The 19103-nt window shown below is 37.1% G+C and overlaps 1 protein-coding gene across 4 annotated transcripts in view; it reads right to left on the bottom strand.

Annotated features, from left to right (window-relative positions):
• Window positions 1–19103, bottom strand: part of LOC131694190 (rho guanine nucleotide exchange factor 11) — a 387472-nt gene that overhangs the window by 91578 nt on the left and 276791 nt on the right. For all 4 annotated transcript variants that reach the window (XM_058982676.1, XM_058982678.1, XM_058982679.1 and 1 more), the window contains 2 exons: window positions 781–1184; window positions 478–710 (listed from right to left, as the gene is read on the bottom strand). In XM_058982676.1, the coding sequence (XP_058838659.1) occupies window positions 478–710; window positions 781–1184 (637 nt within the window). The remainder of the gene's footprint in view (window positions 1–477; window positions 711–780; window positions 1185–19103) is intronic.

The following is a 19103-nucleotide window of genomic DNA, read 5'->3' as shown; positions in this document are numbered from 1 at the left end:
AAACAAAAAAATGTGCTGGACAAAATAAATATATATCAAAGATAATATTTATTTTAACAATAGCTTTAAATAATGAAAGGTTTTACGAAGCATGGTCTATCGCTCCAACTCTTATTTTCAGTCGGTACTGATCAAATATAATAACCCAGTTAATGAGCTAACTAGGTAAAGAGCGTACCTTTCAAATTAGGATTGCACATAAGAGCGGTCTATGATTTCGTTCCAAGATACAAATCTTTCAAAAAATGCATGAATGCTTTTATTAAAATACCAAACAAATTGATGTTGATGAATGGAGGAGTTTTCTTATATATTTTTTTTTCAGTAAATTGTGAAAGTTTGAGATCCAATCAACGTTTCTGAAGTTGTCTAACGAAATTGCATTCCCCATCCGCTTATGTAGTACCAGCCAGTTCCGAACAAACAGCTTGTATTCCTCGCAGTCTTTATAAAACAATCAACCTCAATAGTACTTACTATCAGCATCAGCAAATCGCCGATTTCCTGCACAATATTACAGTGCTCAATCCGTCGCTGCTTAAGATGGCCTTCGAAGGTAGTGTGCAGCTCCTGCAGTTTCCGCAGAGAAGGCGGAAACAGCAACTGCAGCAACTCATTAGGCAACGCACCAGACTCCTGCAGAGGACGCATAAATATTCCCTCCAGTAACCGGAGCGTTCGTACGTGGTTACGCTCGGTTTGGTAGATTTCTACAAAAAACAAAAATGTTACTATCGCAAATCCAGATATCAGTTGTACTATTCCAGAGCCGCCACCTACCATTTATCACCTCCTGTCGTTTCTTTTCAGCACTACAGAGCGTCGCGAGTATTTCTGCCGGTATGTTGGAACTCCAGTCCGCTTCCGGCTCGAGGTTACCTTCATCCTCACTGTCCACCCATTCGCGGGCCGTCGGGAGAATGATTCCGGTACCGGTGCTTAGGTTCGAGACATTACCCGGCCCACCTGGGGAACTGAATAGTCCGGAACTGTTGGCCGTCACGGATGCATTTAAACACGGAACCGCCGTTCCACCGGGGACTCCCGGACCAGCCGAGGTGCCCACCGGAACGCCGCCTACTGCCTCGAGTGAAGTCGATCTACTATCCAGTGCAAGTGGAAGACTAGATGTGGAACCGCTGGAATAGTTGTTGATCAGCGAAGAGGCCTCATTCTGTTCATCACTGCTCGCAAAGGATGGATAGGGAAAAAAAGAATTATGAGAATAAGTATTAGAACCGAGTTCAATATTAGTACACCGCCTTGAAAAGTACCCCTCATTTTCACAACTCATCGCCTTTAGCCGAATTTTGAAACCTTGTCGCTTTTCGCTGGTTCGAAACGAAGACATGCACTATTATTCGCGTAGTTTACGGAGCAGGTAGGCCTTGTATTCACACGTTCATAACTCTTACTGTTGGTAACTAATGACCCCAATTGCAAACAAACGGACGACGAAATGCACTAACATAACCTTAATTTATGGGTCTTCTCGTCGGGCAAACCGGGTTAATTATTCACGCAAGGAACCGAAATTATGTTTAGGCGGGAGAATTGCGTGGGGACATTTAGCTGGTGGACACAGTCAGTCAGTCACCTTAGAATAGCCGCATGGAATATGTTGGTGCCGCAAATCAATCTGCGGTGAGGGTGTTGTCGTTGTGGGTGATGCGAAATTCATGAAACAACACATTTTTTAGTCAATAATAAACAACGGACACATTTCAGTAATTATTGTATTACTTCCCGAACACGGTAGAATCGCAACGCTGTAGGAGCATCGCTTAAAATTTGCTAATTATCAGGTGTAACAAAATAAAAAGGGTAAAATTGTAATATTCTTAAAACACTACATCCGATCGGACGCGCCTCCCATCGTAAACTATTGTTTGCACTATGGCTGCTATTAGCTTGGACGATAGATTAAATAGCTTTAGGTGCTGTAAGATTGTATGCGTATATGAGCTAGTTTTGTAGTTTTGGTGCGGAATGATGATTGGTAATCTGACAAGATAGTTTACTTATGTTGATATGATCCGAAGAGATAAGAGTCTTCACTTACTGAATACTACAATCATTTATTTGTTGTGTGTGTGTCAGTGAACGTTTTATAAAAGCGACGTAGTTTTGTTATGAATATTTCATAATTATTATGCATTCCAGGGGCGTAGTCAAGCGAAAAATCATCGATTAGGTCCTTAAAACTAGCTGTCAAAATACATATTGAGAAGAAATTTCGAATGAGTCGTTAGTCGATGAGTACATATCACAACAATAGATGAAATAGAAAACTTTTCATTGTAATTATATGGTCAGATGTACTCGACGAATAGCGATTCGTCCGGTATTTCCCTTCAAAGTGCATGTTGACAATATACCTTTAGGATCTTAGTGATATCGAGAAATGGAACTACTTATTTAATGAATGTATTTAAATCTATAAAACTTGACTTTCCATGGTCTCCTGTGAGTTGTTGGTCGAAACAGAGCGTCACGACGTTGCGGTGATTAGATTGTAGAACGTAAATAGTACAATGTTTCTCGAAAGACACATCTGGAGGCCGATTCATAACTTCAACACGTATTTAACAAAATGTTTAAACTCTACAAGCGTGGGTAGCTTTAACAATTAGATGGAAAGAGGCCCGGCGAAGTTCTAACTTTGACGTTAACTCGTTCGATTAAGGGGTTATATACAAAGTTGTGGCGAAAAAGTGAGCAAAGTTTGTGATTTTCTTAAGCGTTTTATGCAATTTTTTTTGATAAAGCAAAAGACAGCTCGTTGGTAGTGCTATCGAAGTTCGAAAAAACAAGTTGAATTAAAAAAATATTGAAGGTTGACGGAGTTATGGCCCATACCCCGTAGCGAGTTTTTTAACAGAGGTTTGCGGTGAACGCTCTCCAAGCCGAACCGCTCAACTGAAATCAAAAAAGTAAAAAGATTATTGAAGAAAAATGTATTGTGGTGTACTTGAACGGATCGGTTTCACAATAAAAAAAAATCCTGCAAAAAAAACATGTTAACCAAAAATTGAGTTTTGTGTTCAAAATTTTAAACGAAAATTCATGGCGAGGAATCAAAAATTTTAGGATGAAAAAGGAACCGTTCAAGTACACGAGAATGTAAATGCAAACAATTCAAAAAAAAAATATGAAAATCGTATGAATAGTTTTTGCAATATTACGTTCACCGCAACGGTACTTTTCAAATAACTTAGTTCCGAGATAATTGTGTATAAAGTTTTGTGTTAACTTCATAGGCGGAAGAACCAGCGCGCTGCGAACGGCTGTAGTTTGAAATCTAGTGCTCCGATCTGGATGAAATTTCGCACAGATATTAAGGCTGTTGAATCGATGCCTGTTGACAGCACATCGCAATCAAAATCCTCGAACAATACTTCAAAGATGACCGGACTAGTGAACAATATATACTTTTCGAGCATTTTATATCTGTGCATGATCTGGCAGTACATAAGATGAACTCCAGGATTCGCGATGCACGAGTCGAAATTGATAGATTATCTTTTTCTAGTGAAGGTTATTGCAGAATATTTTACGGGATTTGGAACCATACGATTATCAATACGCAACTCGCTGAAGACATCAAATTTTATCTGCAAGAAGAGGGTGTCTACCAATGTCTGTAGAATATCTTGAGCCCATTCGAAAACGACAAGCTGTAATTCACATCGGTGAAGTAAAGTAAGAAGGTGAGTGGTCAAAGATGGCTTCCCTGCGTGATGCCAGACATAGCTGTAAAACATTTCAGTATAGTCGCTGCCTATATTCACGCTAGTCTGACCAACGAGATACGACTGCAACCAATGAAGCCCAGTTTGGTCAAGTTGGCGATGGCGAGGTTGTGATTGATTGTGTCAAAAACAGCGAAAAGATCGGCGTAGATAGCATCGGTTTGTTGGTGTCTTATGGTCAGTTTCCATGTTATTTTGTTATTTCTTTCTGGAAGTTATTGTAATCCCCTTGTCCGTCCGATTTCGCTCTTATGGTTGTTTGCTCTACGTTACTATAGATACCAGTTAAGAAATGCAGGATATGGTTACACTGTTCAACACAAGATAGGGAAACAGAACGAAAAAATGGCAAAAGTTTGTGGTCCCAGGAAACCCCTGAAGAAATTTTTGAAAAAAATAACAATGGAGCGAGGCTTTACAGTTTAAAACCATAGTTTGTATGGAGAGCTAGGTTATTTAAACAGGTCCCGAGTGTTCATTTTATCAGTCGTCGCTCACATGCCAAACGAGCAACATTATGCGGGCGGTATAATAAGCGGTAAACGCTATGGATTTTCGCCAAGGTTGGCTTTTACATACACTCGCACCTCAGCGACTCAATAAAATACGGGTAGTTTACATATAGAGGTGCCGCGCGTACGTTTCAATTATTCGTCGCTCGAATGCGAAACGAACAACATCATAACCTTATCATCCGGACGGTAAAATAGTTCGTGTACATGCTGGGTTTCGGGCCACACGGCGGGGTGGGGAGCGCACGATACTCTGCATACAGCCGGAGAAAAGGTGCAAGTTGTACACGGTTTAACTGTGTGCGAGTTGATGCCGCCTATGCCAAAAATTCATAGCGTCTACTATGGGGTTTTTGCTGTGATGGCATTGACACAGTTGGACCGTATGAGGTTAGCGCCCGTTTTCTTGCTGTGTGCAAGGTTTGTCGTACAGGATTTGAGACTTTGCATGTGCACACAGGAATGCCATTAAGTCAGATTTATTTAGCACATTTAGACAGATTTTTTGCAGCTTCCAGGCAAAAAGACGAGTTTTTCTCATCCTGCCAGATTTTTAAATTATAGAAATTGTTACACAAAAAATATCATGTAACTAAAACGATAGTGCACATTTTGGAACATTTTTGATACATTTTCTCAAATTTAAGAAAAGTGAATTGCTGCACGTTCTGTGAAGACTAAAGTGTACATCAAATATCGATGTTTTTGAGATCGCTATCAAGTGACAGATTTTGCCAGACATTTTTAGTTTTTTTTTATTTCGATTATAGAGGTTTTAACCTTAAGGTCATTCGCCTCTTCGGGTTAGAAAAATCTCTTATGAAAAATTTCTAACCCTATGTGCGGGGTCGGGACTCGAACCCAGGTGCGCTGCGTACAAGGCAATCGATTTACCAATACGCTACGCCCATCCCCTACATTTTTAGTTGTACTGACAGGTTTTCTTTGAAAAATAGTGGCAACCCTGTGTACATGAATAAGTATAGAAATGTCATAGGTCATGTACACTCGATGTTTTCAATGTAAGTGGGTAGTGTGGGTTTGGATTGAGTTCAACACTGCACGGTGCTATGTGTATGTTGCTTATGAGTTGCGATGGGATAAATTAATTTATTTTCTATTCTACCCTGCCGTTCTCTTTGTTGCTTAATTATTCGAAACACGTTTAGAACTGTGTTTTGAATAGGAGTATTCAGCACATACACTCAGGTTCGATAAATAGAAGAAGATAATTTCGAGTCAGGTAACGACCTAAGCACACGTTCTGGTGCGGTTCAGTTTTAAATTTCATAATTTTGACAGTTCTGTAACGTAAAAAACTATAACTTACTCTCCCCAGCATCAGTTTGAGTGGATGTAATTTGTAGTTAAAAATTCATTTACGTTATGCCTTAAGCGTTACTGGACTCAAAATTATTTTTTCCCGATTTATCCAGTCTGAATATCTGTGCTAATAGATTGTTTTTCACTAAGTTATTGATTATCACTTAATATCTAGAGAAGTTGATCAATCTAAGAAGAGTTTGGAAGTTTTGCTGAAGATCTTTTTTCGATTTTATGGAGTATTCTCAAAGATCAGTCACGTTACAACCAAAACCACGTTACACGTTACTCTTGTGTGAAGTTGTAATTGCATTTTTAACGTTTGGTTTGTTTTTTGAACGATTTCACCAAAAAACATTCAGACAGAAGAATTAATACGATTTTCGAACAATATTTTTTGAAAGTAGCACATTCAATATCTCATACGCCCTTTTAAAATATTTCCCTTGAATAAAAATAGTTTGCTTGCCTGAGGAAAATATTTAGCGTCCCATACAGATTCATCAGAACCGAAGATGGCCAGCATTTTTAACGTAATTGGACATACAGTTGAGACCCGATTTTATCAGCCCCCGATTTTATCTACCCCCGATTGTATCAGCTTTTTGACCCGATTTTATCAGCTTCATATGAAAATTGATAGTTGGTAGTTTGATGGGCTCTAGCAGACGAACCAAATTGAATTCGAGTAAATCCTTTCTTGAGCATATTTTTCTTATCTTAGAGATCCGAAATATGAAAAAAGGAAGGAAAAGTTATGAGGCTATATCTAGGAACTAAAGAAGAATATTTTAAGAGCTTCGGTTTCTTAAAAAGAAAGAAAAATATATGTCTCGATTTTATCAATGTCCTGGTTTTATCAGCCTAAAATTCACCAAGGGGCTGATAAAAACGGGTCTTCACTGTATCTTGATGGAATTCTCTACAGCAGAAAATATCTGTCACGTTACATAAGTTTAATTGTGTTTTCAAATAAAAAAATAATGAAAGTTTAAGATTTCCATAATACTGTTTCCAAATGTGGACTCAAAATAGGAATAAAAAAATGTAGGTTAGGTTATGAAAGCTGTTAGTGTAGCCAAAAAAAAACTTTCGAATTTTCGGTCTGCCACATATTACAAGCTATTTGTTTTCCATCACATCACAATTAAAAATAAGTATTAATCTATTTTTTATTTCAAATTTTCGAGCGATGTTATCAAACTTAAATTAGACTACAGGGCGGGGATAGCGTGGTTGGTAAATCGATTGCCTCGTACTGGTTACCTGGGTTCGATTCCAACCCCGCACATAGGGTTAGACATTTTTGAAAAAGATTTCTGTAACCCGAAAAGAGACGAATAACCTTATAATCAAGATTAAAAAATTAGACTACCATGGAAAAATATGGTTCCAGTCAAAAAGTTTGAAATATGGATATTATTTATACCTTTTCATCTCCACGCGACCTTTTAGTCATTTTCAGGTTGTGCAAGAAGCATCGACAAGTTTAAATAAATGACAAACATAATAATATTGTGCAACATTAGACGATATACAGGGTGTTTGGTTCATGGTTAAGAACCTCTCGAGGGATGATTGACTGTCATATTTGGAGAAAAAAATCGTTCTACACATACCGTCAAATCTCAACCGTTACTAAGTTATTGAACTTTTTGTGTTAAAAACTTAGTTGTCTTAAAAAAGCTCTAACTCAAAAAGTATGCTTTGTATTTGAAATCTTTTGGATCCATTTGATAGGTGAGAAAATTTTCCATTGAATGATGTCCTCACATGTTTTAGTTAATGAGGTTAAGTAGCCTTTTGACAGTAATTTATTTAAAATTTAACAATTTTGGTAGGTTTTTCGTTCATTTCGCGAAAATCTTAATAGTTAACATCACCATTTTGATAATTCAGATTGTTTAGCTTGAAGAGCTGCATAATTTGTTCTTCATGTGTTTGGGTTATTGAACTTGGATATTTTTAATTCATTTTCACTAATACTAGCTCTTATTGAAAAAGTATGGCACTTATTGTACCTTTTTATTTTTATTTGAAAGCCAGGAGCATTTTGCAGAGAAAAATGTATTAATACCTTTCAGTTAAGTGAAGTTAATATTCTTTTAGAAGTTAATTAGTTTAAAGTTAGTGTTATTATTAGCATCTTCGTTATTTTTTTAAAATAGGAAATAATAAACATCTCCATTATTATCAGGGAATTAATGCATCTCAGCAAGTTCTACAATTTTTTCTTTGACTTCATTAAATTATCTCTTTTAGTTTCGAGGCAAAATCATTTTTATCACCTCGTTTCATATGCAAAAACGACTTCGAATCCACTACATTTGTGTTCAGGTCATGCTGTGTTAACTATTAAATTGCAGCGAAATGAAAAGCGATAGGGATAAAGTGTCAAATAACAAGTTATAGAGAATGTTAAGCGGCACGAAATGAACAATAGTAACGATAGTAACGATAAATTTATTTGATTAATAATTAGAATAATTACAAAACTCTCCAAAAAACGCTAATTTTGTGTTATTTTACTAGTAAAAAGTCATTTAGTACACTTAACTAAAAGATATTTGTACATACATCGAAAGTAAATTTTCTCAGTTTTCCAATGAAGCCTTGGAAATAACGATATAAAGCATATTTTTTAGATTAGTTTTTTAAGCACTTGCAAGTCGATTTCAGGAAAAGTTTAGTAATGAAATTACTAAGAAACGAAAAGAGATAGGAATATGGTGTTGAAGAACAAATTATGAATCGTTCCAAAACCTTTGGATAATAGATATTGCTATCATCATAATTCATTATTTTGAGAAAATTAACCAAAACCTCATCAAAAACACCAACTTTTAACTACTTTACAACTAAAAGATAATTAAAACTAATTAACTGAAAGATATGAGAACACCATTCAATAGGAAATTTTCTCAGCTTTGAGTTAGAGGTATTTTAGGATAATTAAGTTTTTTACACAAAAAATTCAATAACTCTGTAACGGTTGAGATTTGATGGTAAGTGTAGAATGTTATTTTTTCTCCAAATATAACAGTCAATCACCCCTCGAGAAAATCTTAATCATGAACCAAACACCTGTATACATATGGACTAAAAACAGTTTGAACTAGAAACTAGAAAAAAAAACTTTCGCCTGTGGTTGCCATTTTCGGAGCCTTCACCATATTTGTGAAATCATTCGAGGCCAGGTGTTTGAAGCCAACGGACGGAGCATCAATTCAGTAGACGGTACATCCAGATCGGTATACCGATGAAACAATTATCAGAAACTATGGCAAGATTGTTGAATTGTTGATTCCCGTTGTATCCCAGACAGAGCTGCTAATGTTCAACAGGTTTACTTGAACTTGAAGAAGGAACGAATCTCAAATTATGCCCTACTATGTTCAATTCGCAATTGGTTGCATCATTCATTCAAACAGCCGAGCTGCTCATTTCCTGTTCATTTTCAATTTCAGTGAATTTTTTTGTGAATATCTCTCTACTGCGGTATTGACTAAGTTTTTCAAGCGAAACTACTCCGAACATACTTCTTACTGTTCATGTTTGCTCGAAAACGCCAAACATGTCAACATTTAACCTAAACTGGTCTCTACAGAGTAGATGACGGCTTTGGTTGGTGAATGAAAAAGAATTAATTTAAAATGAAGACCTACGGTTTAGTTATGAAAATTCCGCCAACTTGAAGGTGAATGATTGAGGAAGACTTTAGATTTGAACCATGGTTGGGGCGAATTGAACTGAAAGTTGGCTTTTGAAAATGAAAATTCGCATCACTGATCCCAGATATTACTCCCTCGCCTTGTAAGTTACCGCATTAAAGCCATGTAAGTCACAGTTTACATGAGTTTATCTTACTTCCCTTTTCTTGGATTAGGGACCACGTAAACTTTAAACTATACTGAGTAATCAATAAACGAGCATCAAATGCTATGCCATTTATGCACAACCCCTAATAACACCATCGTATCAGCGAACGGGAAGCTCCCCTCCCACGCTGATTCCGCCTATGTGGAAAAGGTAGAAACGGGCGATAGATTTATTTACTTGTTGGAAGAGAACACACGGCTGCCCAACACACGGCACTTGGATGCGCGATAAATGTTCTAGAATGCCAGTAATGGTAATATTTTCGTTTATTTGGAAGACTTAAAATCAGTATAGGAAAAAGAGGAATAGCGGTCGAGCCGAAGAGACTAAGTCAAGGACAGTTACATTCGACGAAGTGAAATTCTTCGAGAAATTAAAATAAACATTTCGAGGTGATGATGTGGTACCGCTGGAATTAAGATGTTGCTTCCCGATCGGAAGATCATAATAAAACAATACTATATCCCCTATTCAAAATTCTTATATTATTCAGTTATGTTAAATACTAACGATACCTGTTACCTCGAGTTATTGCGAACATTGGATTTTGTTTTAATCTTGTTATTTCATTCTTATCGGGTTGTGTTCTGTGTTTATCAAAGGAAAAGATTTTGTAGGGGAAGGTCGTCGAAGACGGACACTCCGAGTAAAATGAGGAGAGTTTTAGTATAAGGCATGATTTAAAAATAATGTCCCTAACACAGTTCAGATACTATCAGTACACGTACCCTTCTGAACGCATATCACATACCTAACTGTCAAAAATATCAACAAAAGCAATAAAAAAGTGGATAAGCATGCTTGCAGATCTAATTTTTTGTCCCATTTACTAAAGTCAATTTCATAAAAAAAAGTGTTGATTGTAAGATGGACACCGCATTTTAAGTGCTAATTTTTGTATGTAAACATATTATCGTAGGCTGCTTCAAGCGATATCAATGTATAAGATCTTCAAATTTCGTTGAAATCCTATAAAAGGTTTTGAAATGAACGACATCCTTAAAGCGGAAATTTCCAGTTTTTCAAAAATGCATTCAACTTATGTTTAAGAAACACTAATAGAGCTATATTTCCATTGTGATTTCCATACTAAAACGCCTAGAAAAACGTTCCAAACCTTCAGTTGTCCGTCCTAGGCACAGTTCCTCTACTACATTCTATTGCAGAAATTGGACCATTGTTTTGACAAACTTCGTAACAGATGTTTAGCGTACAGGACAAATGTAGGGGTAATACCTACTTACTATTGACACTAAGAACCTTTCATCAACAGGGCCAAATGTAGAGCGACTGTTTAGCGCCATAAAGTAGTACCAACAGACAGCCTGATCTCAAACTACTATAACACTACATGCTTGGACCTTTTGGTGAATAATTGCACACCTAGAAAAAGAAGTTTCCAAAAACTTTCCAACAGCAACGTATCGTAACATTTTATCACGAATTGAAAGTATAGCCAACTTTAGAGAAAATACACAGATGATATTATGATCGAGTCAATATATATTTTTTTAAATACACAAACGCCCGGCTCATTACAGTCAACTGAAAACCAATGACTTCACCTTCACCGCCTACAACACGAAACCAACAACGCAAACCATTTCATCGTTTACAACACAGTTGTTTCTCGATTGAAAAGGCCAATCCCGTGAATCAGAAAGCAAAACAGAAGACAGCGAGACACACAAACATAAACGGACTCGCACCGGAACCATTGCAGTAGAACTGTGCGTCCTGTCAAGCGTCAACATCACGGGGAAGTTATTGTTAGCGATGATCACCACGATGATGATAATGCTGATGATGATGACGACGATGTTGATGATGATGGTGGCGGTAGTGACGCCAAGTAAACTACGCCAGGATGGTGAGGGAGTGGGCTATTTTCTTTCCGGGACAGCCCTATAAACATCAACTAGCACCTGGGACACAGGAGGAACGTTCCTTTAGTGGTGCTTTCTTCACACACAACAAACACCTGCCATTAGCCTATAGCGCACACTGCTGGAATAGTTTAGGTCTCAATTAATTATCACAGGATCGAACCACACACCGGCAAAAGCGTGTATTCTTCCTTGCTTATGGCTAAATTGTCCATTCATTAGGAAATAACACATGTTTTCACACACGTTGCAGCCGGTGTGTGCGTCAATGGTAACAGGGACTGGTGGAAGACCATGAATGACACGGATTGTTTACAGGATCCACCTTCGGCACGGTCGTACTTCACACTGATTGACCCGGACTGATAAGTTTGATTCTATCCCTCTGGGTCGATTATACGGTGAAAGAGCCATGTTAAACAGTGTTTGTTTTTTGAATAGGATAGATATACAGGAACGAAATATGTATATAGCTCATCCGTTTCTAGGTGCTGAAAGTTGCCAGCATGGAAAACGTGAAAAGTGAAGGTGTGATTGGTTGTTATTGCTCTAATTTTGGTTAACGCACAAATAGTTCGAATGTGTTTATTCAACGCCTCCTCCAACAGTTTTTCCGGGAGGAACATTCAAATCCCTATTTGCTTCGGGATGGTTCAGGCATAGGGTAGCTAGTTTGTGGAAATAGTGCAAAGGTTGAGTTCATAAAAAGATATTGGACATCAACATCAACGATTAAGGCTCAATTTACCTTTTATGAGCATGTGTTAGAATTGAGCGCTTGGTTGTATGTGTAGGAAAAATGTGCTCAGCTTTGCCACCGGATTATCCATATAAAACCTTTTCAAAACTCTAAAAGAAGAAAATCAGTCGATTTATTAGATCATCATGATTCAAATCATGCAAAATAGCTGCTGAAAAAACTATCGGCTGGGCTGAATGGTGATTTTGAAAATGTGGCTGTGGTTTTTTCATTGCGCAGTTGTGTTGCGTATCCCAGCATGTTGTGGTAGTGTGACAAAAAATCACAGCCACTTTTTCAAAAGCACCATTCAACTAAGCCGATAGTTTTTCCAGCAGCTATTTTGCATGATTAGAATCATAATGATCTAATAAATCGACTGATTTTCTTCTTTTAGAGTTTTGAAAAGGTTTTATATGGATAATCCGGTGGCAAAGCTGAACACATTTTTTTCCAACACATACTATCAAGCGTTCAATTCTCATAGAAACTCACCGAAAGTTCTTTGAACCTTAACCAAAATATTCGGCAGATTTATGTATAGCTGTCCTCATAGGAGTCTTTAGGACGACGCATAGAGGCGTAACTACTACCAAATCCTGACCAAAAAAGGAAATAGTATTTTCTGTGTTTTGGTATATTTTCAAACTAAATTGTTTTTCAAACCATACTTTAATGATTTAATCCTTAAAAATAGGTTATTCTATTGATAATCTTTGTATTTAAGTATTTGGAAATGGTCATGTTTAACCCTCAAAAAAGCCAGCTAAAATTGTGACTTCAAGAAGCATCGCTCCTAAGATCCAATGAAATCCAAAGCTTGTTTTTGTCGTTTTATGTGTGAGAGAATCGAAAGCCCGAAAACGCTCGATCATTTGTATTTCAAATTACAAGTTCATTGAAACTAGATAACAGTAACTAGCCGGGCCTCTGAAATCCCTTGCCTTTTTGAGGGTTAACATTTTGACGTAGGACTACGTCTTTGTTTTCGATATGGGGGTGCCCTCTGCAAATTCTACAAAAATGGTATGTAACGAAAAGTGGTCCAATTTTAAACGCATATAATTCAGCCATCTCACGATAAATTTTCAAATTTTTTGCGCAAATCGCCCCGAAATACTTCTAAGAATAGATTCCAATAGATAAACCCAAAGATTTTTGATATTATAGCATTAAAAAATTAAATAATATACAACCTTGTCAAAATATCGCGCATTAACACACAGAAGATAGCGCTTCCCAAGCCCTGTACGACGGTTTGGTGTACCTAGCGCACAACGCTTCTAAGAATGACGTCATCATCGACTATTTAAAGAACGGACTTGGTCAGACACGCTCAGTTCCCTGTTGAACGGCTGGCGAAGCAGATCGCTGCGCTGTGTTTTTACAGCCAGTGTAGCTGAGCTAGAAGTCCGTTACACTGGCTGTAGAGGGACGCTACCCTGTGTCGTCCAACAGGCGACCGCTCCAACTGCTTCTTAAATGCCGCTGTAATGTTGCCAGTAAATTTTTGGTTTAACTAGCACATGTATTTGCTATTTGCGCTTGAAATTAAGTAATGTAGTGGTAGTAATAAGCTTCCCATTTTGGTTTAAACGCAAGGACAGTTTTTAAAACAGGATTTGATTAATTCTCGACAAACATATGATTACGGCCTAAAAGCCAACTGTCAAAATCCACTTTGAATGGAAATTCCGGACAAACTGTTATGCGCCAGTCACAGATGTTTATAGTAACCGAAAGAGAAAAGTTTTCTCTTACATAAACTGTTGTGAACTGTGTTCGGCTAGTAACGGTTTGTCCGGAATTTCCCTTCAAAGTGGATTTTGACAGTTGGCTTTTAGGCCGTAATCATATGTTTGTCGAGAATTAGTTTAGCTCATCCCAGCAATTTTATCAATTCTGTAATTTAAAAGGAATTTTACGGAACTTGGTGAATTTGGCCCCACCTGCAACTGGTATAATCAACCTGCACAAAGTGTTGCATAACGCAGGGCTGTTTTTGGAACAAAATGTGTTATCATTCAGCCCTTCGCTATGCAAAATCACGATATTATGACGGGCTAAGCGCGGCCGTTCCTTTCAATTGGGAATGGCCGCGTTGAATTTTGGTGAAATGCGCTAATAGTGTCGTGGTGGTACTAGTTGTCTCTTTCGCTCTACCCATCATCATCAGCGTTGACTCATTTTGCATTGTGTGCTTGGGTTTGTGACGAATGTGTTGGTAGATAGGGGAACTGGCGGTAAAATGAACACGTTAAGCAAAGTCATTATTTTCTAACTAATAAGTAAATGAGATATTACAATCACCTTATATGTTTCTTGTTAGACATGTTTTGTACATATCTGGTAAAAATACTTCGTCATAAACACATTTTTTCAAACATGATTCTTGATTTCTAACCATGTCCAAAAATGAGACATGTTTATAGCGAGTGAGTAAATTGAACATGTGGCGGTGGTAAAATGAACAGCTTCTGGTGACTTGCAAAATGTCCTGTATGTATGCAATGCGCAGCGTTAGAAAGCATTTTTCTGATCAATGCTAATATCCCAACAAATCATGAGCTTTGCATACACACAGGGCATTTTGCAGGCAAAAACAATTGTCACGGAAGAATTGAATTTTCATTAACCATTTTACAATCCTGTGGCATCGAAACACATCTACAAACTTAGGGTTATCCAAGGGTGTTTGAACTTTTAGGATCTGTTTGATAGCAACTAGAAAGCTTGGTCTATACATGAGATGTGATTATATTGTTAAAATTTGATTTTTCTTCACCGGTCCGGGTGTTTTTCCCACACACTAAGTACTAAGAAAATAAATATTTTAAATTAAGTAGTATAGTCCTACGTCTACAGTTCGTACAACCCCATAGGGCTGCCCCTTGTAGTTTTTTAACATTCCATAACTCGCTGGATTGCTCAAAAGCAATCTACATTAAGTCAATAAATGATATAAACACGTGCTTCTCATAACAAACAGCAACAACTATGATCAAAGGAAACCCATTTTTATTGTTTTTTCCATTTTGGAGACGGGTTCAAATAGGATTAAAGCAATGATTTTTTTTCAATAATAATATAAACTCGATAGTGGAAAAGGTATCTTGTCGAGCAGTTCCGTTTAAAAGACAAGGTTATATGAGTTATCTTCTCCCCTATCCACGAAGAAAACATTCTAAATCAATCCCATAAAGGATACCTATTGGCAGTTTGAAATTGGTATGTTTTTGCTGAAATATAGGCAAAGTAATAAACGAAACCTTTTTTGGGACTATACAAACGATCTCAAGTGGCAGGACGGATTTAATTGGATGACTAACGGCATTATGAATTTTTTTTCTACAACTTGTGGTAGACCTTTTTGGATAAAATTGTACATTATTGGTATATAATAAATCTTCGTATCATTTATGTACATATGTTATTTTTGATACATGGATACATACCGAATACATGGATATTTTCCGGATACCGATTGAAATATCAAAAGATTTACGAGGAAATATCGTTTGCAACTGCTGGAACAATTTACTATGTTTGTCGAAGACGCAATTTAAAAGTGGTACTAGCAGTAGAAAAGCACATTTTATCGCAAATTGACCAATTTTAGGATCAAAAATGCTTTAATTAGCGGTGTACCGTTCAAAAGCTGTGTTTTGATTTGGAATGGTATACCCAGGTATTTTTACGCGGGGGAAACTTACCGCGTTAATTGGAAAACCCGCGTTGATTCGAAAATCCGCGTAAAAACCGTGTTAATTGGAAAGTCCGCGTTAGAAAAACCAGCAGCAAAGGACTGGAAATTTTTTTACACGGATTTCGCAATTAACACGGTTTTTGCAAAAAAAAAAACTCCAAGTCCTTTTGAATGCAAAGACTTGGAAAATTTTCGGAAAGATGGAAGAGACGGTACTGGAAGACTCCATATGGTCCGCACCTCAACAATATGAGTATTTTCAGAATAGTCTTGACGAGCAGGTGCCAGAAACTGATTTTTGACGCCATTTTGAAATTCGAAATGGTGACTGACGGTTTAGCGAAATTCTCTATAACACAATCAATATAAGTGTTTTGCGAAATGGTTTCGACGAGTAGGTGCCAGAAATTGATGTTTGACGCCATTTTGAACTCCAAGATGATGACTTTCGGTCTAGCGAAATTTTCTTTAACCCAACCATTATGGGTATCTTCAAAATGATCTCGACGAGTGGGTGCCAGAAATTGATTTTTGTCGCCTTTCTGAACTCCAAGATGGCGACTTTCGGTTTGGCGAAATTTTCTTTAACTCAATCAATGATAATTTTCGAAATGGTCTTAATGAGTGGTTGCCAGGAATTGCTTTTTAATGCCCTTTTGAAATCCAAGAGTTCAACTTACGGTTTAGCGAAATTCTCTATAACCCAATCAATATGGGTATTTTTCTTGACGAGTTGGTGCCCTAAATTGATTTTAGACCCCATTTTGAAATACAAGATGGCGACTTCCAGACCATTTCGAAAATGCGCATATTGGTGAGGTGCGGGCCAGAAGGAGTCTTCCAGACTGGTCACTTTTCCGAAGGTTTTCGAAGTCTTGCATTTAAACTATTTTTTGTAAAAACCTGTTTTAATCCACCTAGTAATTCAATCATGCCTTTCTCATTTGTCCAAACTACGATTCCATGGATAGTTATGTTCAATACAATGATGGAAATGTATATTAAAGATTCAGTTCGATTTGCACATACATACAATGGATCTGGATAATATGTGTCGACACTGAAACATCGCTTGAAACCAGCGCACAGTGATCACCTTCCATACAAAAGTCGGACAAAACCTCAAAAGTGGCCCGAATTTGATGAAAACTTCACATTAGGGTAATTTTGTGACGCTGAATTCATATTTGATGTTTATTTTTTTGTTTTTTAAATCCTCAAAATTTTGACACTTAGGGTGGTTCGAAAATTCAACATTTACGAATATAAAGTGCACTATTTCCGAAAATTCATTTCTAAAAAATTATGTTCGGTGAATTTTTTAGCAGAATACACATTTTTTCAATTGTTGATAATAATAATGACACATCTATAAATTATATTGCGAACCCTGGGTAGTCAAAGGCTACCATGCGTCTCCTTCAGACGTATCATGAAAAATCACCTTTTTTCATACCTCGGGGCAGAAAGGGGCAAAACAAGATGTTCATTTTCGGAAAGTACACTAATTTTCAAGTATAATGAACAACAAGCGATCTTTCCGAACCGTTTCAAAAAAAAGTACAGCCACTTTGAACATTATAACTTTAAACTATTGCTCGATTTATTATTTGTTTTTCATGTCTGAGCGAGAAGAAAGACTTGTATCGACTAAATCGAATGGCAGCTATAAGTCCAGCGAATAACCTTTCAAATGAAATCATTTTGACACCAATCGGAATATTAACTAAAAAGATATATTCATTTGAATAACTTAGGTTTGAAAATAGTTTTCCTCAGAATTCATCATCTATTTCACCTTTGAAATTCTGTAAAAAATTGAACTCTCGTCTTCGGGACTTAATATTTTGAGAAGACTCTATTCAACGTGTTAAGAAACAGAGAAAAATGTTAAATCTCGAAAAATCGAAAATAAAGTTTTGAGGTTTTGTCCGGCTAGGCGACACTGTGCAGCGGCGGATCAAGGAGGAAGATTCGGGGGGTCCGGACCCTGCCGAAAATTTTCAAATTGTTAAGAAATTTTAAACTAGTTTTAATTACCGCAGTAGCAACCCCTCACTGCATACTCCTACCTAAGCCTTTATAGGTCAACAAAATTAGGTTGACGATTTTTAGAGCGATTGCATAACCTTTCTATATGAGAAAGGCAAAAAATATGCCAAAGTCCAAAAAAGTCAATCTTCGTCAAAAAAATTTTTTTCTAGGTTTCATCAAATCTCAACGTTTTATGCATTTTAAAGTCATTTGGCATTAAAAAGGCAAATTCGATTTTGAAATCTTCCCTTACTCCTTCCTTTCAGAATTTTCCGAATTTCAGAAGTTTATATGGGAATTTGCTGTGTGGTCGCACTCTTAAATCCGTAACACCGGAACCGGAAGTCCAATCAACATAAAATTCAGCAGCAGCCGATGGGAAGGTTGTACCTTTCATTTGACCAAGTTTGTGCAAATCGGTCCAGCCATCTCTGAGAAAAAGAGGTGACATTTTTTCCACATACACACATACACATGTGTGCAGAACGAAAAAAATCAAGAAGTAGTTCAATCACAATAGGATCGGTGCGGCACCAATAGCTTGGTGTCGATTGAATGCATACGTCACGGCTTAATGCTAGCGGAAAGGGAGAAGAATGATCGTAAGGTCGTTCTAGGCGAGGATCTGTGAAGAATTTTTTGCCGGCGTCGGCGGTAAAACATGATGATGAGTTATGTTCTACCATAGACCATGCGGTAGACATGGGTGCAACGCCCAACACCTACTCAGCAGAAGGCAAAGAATTCTTCACATTTCCTTTCGATCATGTCCATATGAGCCTGCCTAGTCCTAGTTTTCCGTTCTAAGTTTATAACTGATTCGCTCTAGAATACCTATCCATCTTTCAATTTCATTGCTTTCGTTTCTCTTAGTCTCAAATTTGCCGAAAATAGCTAACAAAATCGATACAGTAGAACCTTGCGGCAATTAAAACATAGTAACATGCAAAATAAAAGTTAGAAGTTATTGTTGGGGAAACTTTTTTTTATTGAAAGCTACTCCATGATCCAAATACACTAAACAAAGTTTTATCATGTCCTCAAAACGATAAACATTTGATTGTTGACAATCTCAACTTTATTCTGGCTTATTTAAGTTCCCAAAACTATTTTCCCTTCAAACGGTTGGGGTCAAGAAACACGAAAAATTTGCTTTGATCAAGATAGGTACTGTTCTTGCAGTGCTAGAAGTTGCTCAATTTTTACCTATTTTAAACGATTAACTTCTACTTAACTTAATATCGTACACATCCTTCATCATCTGTTCCTCGC

The sequence above is a fragment of the Topomyia yanbarensis genome, chromosome 3, assembly GCF_030247195.1.
Source record: "Topomyia yanbarensis strain Yona2022 chromosome 3, ASM3024719v1, whole genome shotgun sequence".
Taxonomy (NCBI): Eukaryota; Metazoa; Arthropoda; class Insecta; order Diptera; family Culicidae; genus Topomyia; species Topomyia yanbarensis.
This window is presented reverse-complemented; position numbering and strand designations above follow the sequence as displayed.